A 10,869-nucleotide genomic window follows, 5' to 3' on the forward strand; every position below is an offset into this window, starting at 1 on the left:
AGAATCATATTTTATACTTTTTTTATAATTAACAACTAACCTGAGTGAAGAATTGTCAGAAGAAAAGCGACAGTAACTATGGCTTGTTGTATCGGGTGTTCCATAGTGTACCTGCAGAGGAAAGAAAATACTGTTGCTAACTCTTGGTCACAAAATTTATGCAAAAATGTAACAAAGACTCAAATGGCGTGGTTGTGAAGAATTTTTCTACTTGACCTGCATAATGGTTTTATCTGTATACGAACATGTGGTGTGTGCATGCGAATGAAACCATTACATGTACCTGTATGTTAATATAGTTTATTTGTCAGGTTTTCTCTGTATAGTCCTATAAGAAATAAAATATTGCTCAACCTGTAATTGGTAGACATGCAAGTTGTATCATATATATGTAACATGAATACTTTCATATGTGAGCTTGGTAATGACAGAGTATTTTTCTAATCTATTTTTGTGTTCTCTCTAGGTTTATTTTCATTTTCTTTTTAGAATAACTTCAATTTTTATCTCAACTGACATAATGTTTTCCTTACCAGTCATGTCCATTCAAATACAAGTGATTGCAATATGGGAGGGAGAAATATCATATTTATACTCTGAAATAAAAATGTTCGTTCAAACTCTGCATCTTTTCAAAATAAGGAAATTTACAATATGTAGAAGAATGTTTGTTGCACATGTACGATCTTACCCTGTGCTTGTTTGTATACTGAACGCCCTACTCCACACAGTTCATATTGTTTTCAGGTGAATAGTTGTGTTATAATTGAATGAAAGATGACTATAAATAGAGAGACCGGTTTGGAAAGGGAGGAGTTACCGGCTCTAAAGGCTGGACAAAATCAAGAAACCGTGAAATAGTTTCCATTTTTTTAATTACCAATTTTTATACAAAGCAATCATTGACAATCTGTGTAAAATACGACTTTATTGCACATCTATATCAATTTTTAAATAGATAATTTTTATCTTTAGAATAATCAATTAAATTGTTTTACCTTAAACAAATCGACAATCGTATCATGGATATAAAAATCTATATTTTCGTTTACTGAAATAAAAGTAGTAAAATTACGATTGCTGAAAAAAGCGCGGGAAAAATGGGTGGTTCCCAAGTTGTCCTATTTTTAAACTTTCAAAACCGGTTTTTGTTTTCTTTTGAATACACATGTATGCATAAATACAGGCATTGGGTGTAATGAAGGTGCTGATATCGTTTGACAATTAAAAGGTAAACAAATAACTGTAGGTTCATATAACAATTGCTTGAAAGCAACATTTATCATTCTATAAATCACGTTATGTTTACCGTAAAAATTCACACTTTGGATCAAATTAATTGAAATTGTGTTTAGAAGAAAAAAAATTATCTCCTTTCTGAATTTTTAGTTTAAGTTTGGACTTCACAGCAAAATGTTGTTCAAACGAGGTCCAACTTTTTATCATATTAAATGGAGTGGGCCTGCACTACAAATGAGACCAATACAAACAAGACTAGTGCCACTATAAACAAATTCAAACCAATAAAGATTCTTATAATTAAATTCTCATTTTATCCACACACAATAGTACAATGGAATCTACTACAAACATCAGCAATCCTTTGTACAACAGTTAAACAGCTTCAAACTTCAAAGAGCAGATTCTGTATCTGCTCTTTCACATATATTTTAAACACTGCATAACAAGAGGATACATAGTTTTACCGAGAAATATACAAAGGATAACAGTCCACCAAAAAAAATTAAATACATCACTGTTATATATTTCATTTTTTTATTCACCAATGTAACATAATATTACAAATTCATTTCTTTTTAATTGTACATAATAAGCCACCCATCATCCCATGTATAACGGCACGTACTAGTCAAAGTTGTGACTGAGTGCAGAAAAACAAAGATAGATAAATAGGACTAAAGTCCAAAGTGACTCAATATTTTTTATATGACAAGTAATTTGTTTACTATATCATAATGTTTATTTACAAATCTGTGTCCATTGGCCCTGATTCACCTTCGCCCTAGTACCTGTTGGCCCTAATACCTTTTCGCCTGGGTCAGTTCCCCCATTTACCTGTTCGCCCTGGGTTCGTTCGTCCTTAAATCCTTATTGTATAATTGTAGAATGTGTGTTATAGTGTGTTGCAAATGTTGAATATTTATGTTGTATTGCAAGACAATTATTTTCTTTGATTTGAACTGAAGGAATACAAAGTACATTTATTTAATAGTTAACAACTCAAGACCAAGTTATCTGTATGTTTTTATCTTTATTGATACATTTATATTTCTTGCTTCAATAATGATATGCTGCTTATAATAGGTGTGTAAAGTTATTATATTATATATAAACAATTGTTTATGAATTGATGAAGTGATTCAATAATTAACTTGCATTTTAACAAATTTTTAAAAACACGAGACCATAGGAGCCAAGCTGCAAAAATATATTCCCTTTCTTGTCTTACAATTTGTATATGCATTGTTTTTACCAGAGACAATACTTATAATGAAATTTTCAAATTTTATAACCAATCCGGTCAGTGTCATCAGCCAAAATGTTGAGAAAATGGGTGAGGGGTACAAAGAAATGATTGTACCAAAAATATGTACATCCCATATCAATTTTTTCTTTTCAAAATTTATAGGTATAATCTTGATACCATAAAAAAATTTAGGGCAATCAGACTCTATGGGCAAATGAACCCAGGGCGAACATGTAATTAGGGCGAACGGATCTGATTCCGTAAAATCCTAATTTACCGGAGTAACCAATGAAACCACCTCTTGAGTTTCTCTTGGATAAGGAAGACTTTCATAACCAGGTATTATCCCCCTTGTATTATCTCCATTTATGATTGAAATGTCATCTGGTTTATTAAAATGTTGTCCTTCCCAATATAAAATTTATTGGAGGCCATTAACTTTTATTCAGTACTCATGTGAACAATGGTTTTAAAATGGAAAATGTTGCCATTTACCTGAATGTGTGCACCTTTAAAATGAAATGCAAAATTCTATTTTTTATTACTGTAAATTGGTCCTTTCTTTGGGTTTAGTACTCATAAATTAGGATAATGACTGTTTATGAGGATCTTCCCCAACCTGTTGGAATTATTTCAAATGTTGTCATCATGGGACCTTTTATAGTCTACTCTACATTATTGGCTTTTGCTCATTGTTGAAGGCTGTAAGGTGACCTGTAAGTAAATGTTAATATCTTCATGGATTTGTAATGTCATCTCATTCTTGGTATTTTCAGACAATACATATTTTTTTGAAGTTCAGTTCTTTTTCTATATGTGTCATTATTGGGTCCAGTTTTTACAAAATTGACATTTTTTGACAGTTGTAAATGCTGACTGAGGATACTTTTTAAAATTTCTATGTTCTACTGTTTATTTTGATTAGTTTAGTTATATTTACTACAATGGAAACAAGTTTTGCAAACCTCTTAAAAAATGTCAAAGTGGTAAATCTTCACCCTTAACCAATTAATCCCATAACACTGTACTTTATTGGGCAGACTGTGATTTTAGTTGCCTGGTTGTTAACCTTCATCTTCAGAGAAATACCAACAGTTCAGATGTGCTTAGCACTATATTGAACTTATTAATAGCACATTTGCAAATGAAGGATAAGATATTTTTTGTGTTTTTAGGAAAGACTGAAGATGTATAGTCTAGTCGTTGTAATGGCTTTAACAGGTGAGTCAATGATTAAGTTAATAACATTAACAGTACTATTTTTTTATGCACGAGGTGCACATTTTGACAATAAATGTCTCTTCAGTGATGCTAGAGGCCAAAAAACTTGAAAACCCAAAACTTATTATAAAATGAAAAGCTTATAAACCAAAAAAGACAAAAAGTATAGCCAAAGCTATGGATAACTTTACAATTTGTACATACATCTGAGAAAATCAGATTAATCTTATTGAGATGGTAAAAGACATGAAGAAACAATATATATTTGTCACAAACACAAATAAATGTTATACAAATTACACAAAGAAATAGACACATTTATTCTAAAACCAGTTGTTGGCATGATATGGGTTATGTTCTCGTATATTTTATGATGATATGATACTGAACCCCTAACAAGAGGGATTGTGCTTGCATGTCAGTAACTGCTAGTAACTTCCTTTGTTAATTTATGTTGATCATTGTCAGTTTGCTTAGTTTCTTCTGTTACCTATTCTAACATCAGACTCAGACTTTTACTGTGTGTAGTGCTGTGTGTTTGTTTATTCTACATTAGCTAGAGGTATAGGAGTAGGGTTGAGATCTCACAAAACAATTTTAACCCGCCGCATTTTTGCGCCTGTCCTAAGTCAGGAACCTCTGGCCTTTGTTAGTCTTATATGTTTTTTTAATTTTGGTTCATTTATAAATATGTTTTGGAGTTTAGTGTGATGTCCATTTTCTCTGAACTAGTACACATTTTTGTTTAGGGGCCAGCTGAAGCCTGTCTCCTGGTGCATGATTTTCTCACTGTGTTGAAGACCCATTGACAAATTACCTGTTTCCATTCTCAATTTTACAATTATTTAATTTTTACAGGACATTCACACAAGTATAAACTAAAAATAAGTAGGTTTCACACCAAGGCTTATAACTTTGATATTTACATACTGTGGATTCATTTATTATCGTGGGTACCAATTTTTGTTGATTAAGGAAGATTTGCATTTTTGTGGATATTTGATTTTGTGGTTTTTCCAAAGTCTGCATAAACCTAATAGTATCCATGAAATCCACGAAAATTGGTATCCAATGAATAATAATGAACACACAGTAGTTGACTCTTGAGTTTCTCCAAATATATATGATGAGGTACCTATCAAATTTTATTATGCTCATCTTGTTTACAAATACAAATCGGGGATTTAATCTTCATAAATAAAAACTGACAATGCCATGGAAAAAAACGAAAAACTGAGAGATAAGATTGAAATTATTAATTTGTAAGTGATGTTTCTGTGTTATCATTGTTTATTTTCATAGGATACATGATATAAAGTACATTTTCATTATAAACTGAAGATATTTGATATGATTGCAAATGATACAGCTGACTACAAAAGGTCAAAGATTTCAACAACTACTGGTCACCAAACCTACTAGGACTGATCATTTTATTTATATAAACCTGTAATGAATTACTAATTTTACATAATTTTATAAGGCCATGGTCGACAAAAAATCCTAGATTTTCATTTTTGGCTGACAATACTTTATAAAGAACAAAAATTATTTTTATCAGTTTAATTTCTGGCTATTTTCTTTTATTTTGCCAAAAGTTTTCATAAGTTATCAACAGTCAAATTCATACAAGCAGTTTAAAGTATAAAATTCACCCGTTCACTCCAATTTAAAAAAAAAGTCTGAAGAGGATCTAGGATTTTTTATTATTATACCATGTATACCATGAGCATAAATATTTTTCAATATATTTGTAGGAACTATTTCCTTTGTTGTTGGACAAAATGGTAAGTCAGTAAAATTAGAAATAGTATTAGGATTATTTTTGGTTGCCTTTAACCTTCAAATGTTTTCTATAATTTTTTTATGCAGTTTTATATAAATGTCTCATTATACATTATACACCTACCAGACAAAAATCCTTAATTTTTGTAAAAATTGATTACCAGAATATAGCAGAATATCATACTGGGCTCTTGGTCATAAAACTTTACTCAGTACTCGGAGTACAAAATTTGTGCTCGAAACACCAAATCCATGATTTTGATTGGTTGATTTCTGAGTCTGAGTACGAAAATCGTGCTCGAAAGTTTTATGACCGCAAGGCCTGGACTTTATCTAAAGTGTAGCTTCTCTTGGCTTCGCTGATGATAATGAACTAAAATACAGGGGTGAATTAAAGTCATGACCACAGAGGATGCCACTTGTTTAGCAGAACTGCTTATTGTTTTGAACTCCTGTTTTCAACTCTTGTTTTTGAATGTGGTTATACAGCTCAATATTTAGTTTTCTATGTAGTTAGCCATAAAATCTACATGGTAACTTATCTTGGCTTTGTGCTTTATAGTGGAGAATAATTGAGGGCACTCACCATGAAAAATACATGAGAATATTATAAATAGCAGAAGTAGTAACTAGTTCTAATTGATGATAAAGACATCTTGAAATATGTACATGTATATGTATTTCATAGATAAATAGTTCAAATAAGCTCTCTCTTGTTTGCCTTTAGCACATATCATGCACTCAAGACTGGTCAGCCAGATCCAAATGAAACTTGCCCATTGGCTATTGGGCAAGTTAATATTTAACTGAGTTATGAATTAGTGTAACTTAGCTTATAATAATATAAAGATTGAATGTAACTTTGTCCGCATGTCATAAACAAAACATTTGCATTTAGGCAAACTTGGTTGGATAATGTCCCATGAGGTGAAGAAAACTTTACTGATCTTGCCGTGATTTGTTTAAAAGTTAAGGTAGACTTCATCTCAAAATAGAGTGTGGAATTGCCAAAAATACCACAGACCACTTCGTTCCATCAGTCCCCAACTCCTACAAAAAAAACAAAAAAACAGACAAACAAACAAAAACAAAGTTTCAGTAAATACTACAACCAGTACCAGGTCTTAATTATTTTTTTATTGTAGCACCTGTGTTTGATGCAAACAATGATGGTGACTTAAGGAGCCGTCTGAGTCAGGGGATTGTTGAGGGAACAACAGTTGGTATGTAATATTATTATATTGGATTAAAATATCCATGTTAATCCTGCAATTTGATTGGTTACCTAAACAGGGGATATGAGTCCATATCCCTTGTAAAGGAAACAAAGATAAAAATGGTAATTAGTGTTGAAATCAGGACACTCCAGTATAATATAATTGTTACTCGGGCTTCACAGGGGATATGGGCTCATATTCCCTGTGAAGATCACATATAACATAGTATTCAGATATTGATAATTCTCATGCAGTCACTGTCAGAGCATTGTTAAACGGACAACAGTTGTTATGTTACAATAGTCAGATATGTCATAGTGTACATGGTGTATGAGTGAAGATATTGTTTCAGTATAAAATTTATAATAATTCTATGACCAGATGACAATGTTGAAGGAATATCAATAGGTATATTATATTAATGAAATAAAAATTATTCTGAGTCACGACATGATGGCAGAAACACTAGTGGGTGTGTTATAATAATTAATTTATTTTGATTGATTCTTGGTTTCTTAACATAGTAGCAAATATTTCATGCATGTTCAGTACGCAAACAAATTAACAATAAATGCAATAGGTAGGTCCTATAATATAGGCTGTCCAGGATGAAGGTTGGGAAATATGGACTGCCACTGGAAAATGAGGGTATATTGGATAGGAACAGAAATTTTGCTTTACAACAGGCCACCTATGGATCCATCAAAGAGTTGTTGCAAGGGTTTTTTAACGTGCAGAGTGCATGGCACTCTCTTAACCCAAGGCATCAGATTTAACGTCCCCATTCTGACTGGACATTGCTGCATATTTGTACATCCTGCACAGCCAAACGGACACCCCACTTTGGCAAAGGTTTAACTACCGGTCGGAAGAAAACCAAAATATCCATATTTCTATTCCCCAGTCACCCTTGGGGATGATTTTTTTTTGTGTTGTGGCATTGGTAATGATACCATAAGTATGTCATGAATTTTAATGTCCATATTTGTTTCTTCAGTGTTACAGATATGCCTTACTTGAAACAGGTTACAATAAATACATGAAATAAGGATGAAGTTCATCATTTATCTTTATTATTTCAGGGACATACATAGGTCGCCTGAAGGCTTTTGTTCCAGGCAGTCCTAATACAGTGGTACAGTTTAGAGGTATCAGTACAACTTTAGCTGTCACACTGGATGGTACTGTCACCCTCAGTAGAGAACTGGACAGAGAGGTACATCATCACACAGAATTAAAAATTATTCCCGATTCAAATAATTCTTTGTTTATACATGATAATGCAATTTTTTTACATGTCAACGAAAAATTGTTACCCACGAAAATAAATGAATCCACACAAATCAAAAATGATTAAAGCGGCTGCTCGATTGATTTAAGTACTGGTGATAAAGAAATTGATATACAAGTTTTCATAGATTTAATGAATTATGCCACTTAAACAACATGAAATTAGAACAAATAATGGTTTTGAAACATATTTCTTATCTTCAGTTGCATGCTATATATTTCAGTGTTCCTCTTTGTATAATCTTTTTAGAGTTCAGATGATATTTTCCCATAGGTTTAATTGCAGCATCATATCAATGCTAAGTTTATATATTTACCTAGATTGTGTTTTGTTATGTTTTATTCATGTTAAGTTTTTATTTTCCAGGAAACCTCTCAGGGAGGTAATGATTTACAAGCAAAATGGTCGGCATATTATACAAACAATAATGTAAGTGATTGTAAATAGATTTATTTTGACCTGTATTTCATATAGAAATAACAGTCTTATAAAAATAAGAAGATGTGGTATAATTGCCAATGAGACAACTCTTCACCAGAGACCAAATGACATAGAAGTCATAGGTCACTGTACAGTTTAAACTGTTTGAATAGAACAATTCATAGTAAAATTTAGATAAATTTACAAATAATTAGTTTAGACTTAACCAGCAACTCATTTCACAAAAAAATCTTTCCAGAAAAAAAAACTCGTAAATCACGAACATTTCAGAATAACTTCTGATCAATTTTTATCTTAATTTTTTTCTGAAAATAGCACCAGAATTTCAATTACTTTATTATATCTCAGTCATTTTTCTAAGAACTAAGTCAGGGTAAATTAGTTAAAACAGTCAAATTCATACAAGCAGTACAGACAGGAAGGGAACATATATCAAGTTTTGCATAGCATGAGCTACATGAAATTTCTTTCCCTTTTAAGTTACAGCTTTAGAGAACTATTAAGGTAATGTAATGATTTGAAATAGAATTGATTTTAATGACGTACTGTTTCAAATTCCCAAGGAATCATTTATGCTTTTGTTAATTCTGAGAAAAGAACTGTGAACCCAGAAGTAGCATGTTCATTATTAATTATGAATGAAACTGGATTTACAATTATAATTTTATTGGGGCTGATATCAAATGACAGTAAATCATTGTATTTGTAAAAGTTATGATTATAACTGATAATTGTCCAACTCTTGTATTTGCATGTTATTGTGTTTTTTCATACAATATGGAGTGGCACTTTAATGTCCTGAAAATCATTGCAATCAAGATTATAAAGAGATAGTAACATAAAAATGCAATTTTATGACAAAAAGTCTTTAAAAATCTCTTATCTTCATGTTGTTTGTAAACATCAATTATTCAGATTTTCAATCTGTAAAGTTAGTCACATATGAATGTTTTCTAAACCCTTGATGAGGGTTAAAAAGTTGACAGAAAAATGTATAATTTGTCATCCGTTCATATAAAACCCAATCTGATAACATTAATATGGGTACTTTGTAAGAAATTTAAAGTTCTGACATATATGTAAGGAGATATGGGTTAAACCTCAATAAGACCAGCATCAGTTATGTATCATATTAATTGATTGATTGTCCTTTGCTTTATGACATGTCTTGTGGGAAATGTGGTTGAATATTTGTTCCACTAGTATCATATATGTACATTATCAGCAAGTACATAATCTGCCCTAAATATTATTATTTTTGGAAAAGTATAATAGATAAAAACTTTTAAAATTGAAATATAATAAGCAATAAAAAATCATGCAATAATGACCAAGGACAGACATGCCCATTATATATTCCATCTTCATCCTGCGGGTTCATTCATTAAACAATGCTGGTGAAGTATTCACTAGTATATAAACAAATGTACACCACTTCAGACAATATTTACAAAGCCTGCCAAGGTTTTCTTTATCAACTTAAAACATAAGCTCTAAAAAATCTTAACATATTTCAAGACTTCAAAAAATATCATGCAACGCACATCTTGACAGTATCATAATCTTTTGACCTTTAATGGAAAGGTGTAACTTCCTTCATTGCATAACAAGAAAGCATCACTGAAATTTATGACGTACTCTCAAAGACATTCATTGATTTTTGGTGTTAGACGCTACTTTCAGCACTATCCTCTATTTCTTGGCGACCAGTTTTTATTGGAGGAATCCGGAGTACCCTGAGAAAACCAAAACCTTTGTCAGGAAAAAAAAACAGTCCGAGTGTATTAAGATTTGGGTCAAATACACCTGCCATGTGGAGGTTTTAACTCACAACCTCAGTGTTGACAGGCTTATGATACAGTAGTTGAACTTAACTTATGCCACTCGGCCACTCGACCAATGCCCCTCAAATACATCAATATATATGTAATATATAACTGTTCAATTTTAAAAAATTTTGTCAATTAGTTTTATGTTGCAGTCATTTACTATTTAGATATAAGAAGATGTGGTATGAGTGCCAATGAGACAACTCTCCATCAAAGTCAAAATTTATAAAAGTAAACCATTATAGGTCAAAGTACGGTCTTCAACACGGAGCCTTGGCTCACACCGAACAGCAAGCTATAAAGGGCCCCAAAAATTACTAGTGTAAAACCATTCAAACGGGAAAACCAACGGTCTAATCTATATAAGAAACGAGAAACACTTATGAACCACATCAACAAACGACAAACACTGAACATCAGGTTCCTGACTTAGGACAGGTGCAAACAAATGCAGTGGGTTTAAACGTTTTAACAGGCGCTAACCTTCACCTTTTTAAAGAGTAGATACATAATACACACAGTTATAGTCATATCAATTTATGACCTTTTTTTTTAGACAATTTATATAACGGGAAAAAACAAAAGATAGAATAAGGC

General features: G+C 31.6%; 2 protein-coding genes across 5 annotated transcripts in view; one reads left to right on the forward strand and one right to left on the reverse strand.

Moving 5' to 3' along the window:
• LOC127709896 (protocadherin Fat 4-like) overlaps positions 1-789 on the reverse strand; it is a 51,671-nt gene extending 50,882 nt beyond the window's left edge. For all 4 annotated transcript variants that reach the window (XM_052215579.1, XM_052215580.1, XM_052215576.1 and 1 more), the window contains exons 1-2: positions 692-789; positions 41-111 (exon numbers count right to left, since the gene is read on the reverse strand). In XM_052215579.1, the coding sequence (XP_052071539.1) occupies positions 41-104 (64 nt within the window). In that variant the 5' untranslated portion in view covers positions 105-111; positions 692-789. The remainder of the gene's footprint in view (positions 1-40; positions 112-691) is intronic.
• A 362-nt stretch (positions 790-1,151) lies between these two features.
• The window catches only part of LOC127710030 (cadherin-23-like), a 181,849-nt gene continuing 172,131 nt past the window's right edge, over positions 1,152-10,869 (forward strand). Inside the window, exons 1-6 of the mRNA XM_052215750.1 lie at positions 1,152-1,231; positions 3,664-3,709; positions 5,467-5,496; positions 6,640-6,717; positions 7,794-7,927; positions 8,369-8,431. Coding sequence (XP_052071710.1) covers positions 3,676-3,709; positions 5,467-5,496; positions 6,640-6,717; positions 7,794-7,927; positions 8,369-8,431 — 339 coding nt within the window. The 5' untranslated portion in view covers positions 1,152-1,231; positions 3,664-3,675. The remainder of the gene's footprint in view (positions 1,232-3,663; positions 3,710-5,466; positions 5,497-6,639; positions 6,718-7,793; positions 7,928-8,368; positions 8,432-10,869) is intronic.

Source organism: Mytilus californianus, unplaced genomic scaffold (genome assembly GCF_021869535.1).
Source record: "Mytilus californianus isolate M0D057914Y unplaced genomic scaffold, xbMytCali1.0.p SCAF_7, whole genome shotgun sequence".
Taxonomy (NCBI): domain Eukaryota; kingdom Metazoa; phylum Mollusca; class Bivalvia; order Mytilida; family Mytilidae; genus Mytilus; species Mytilus californianus.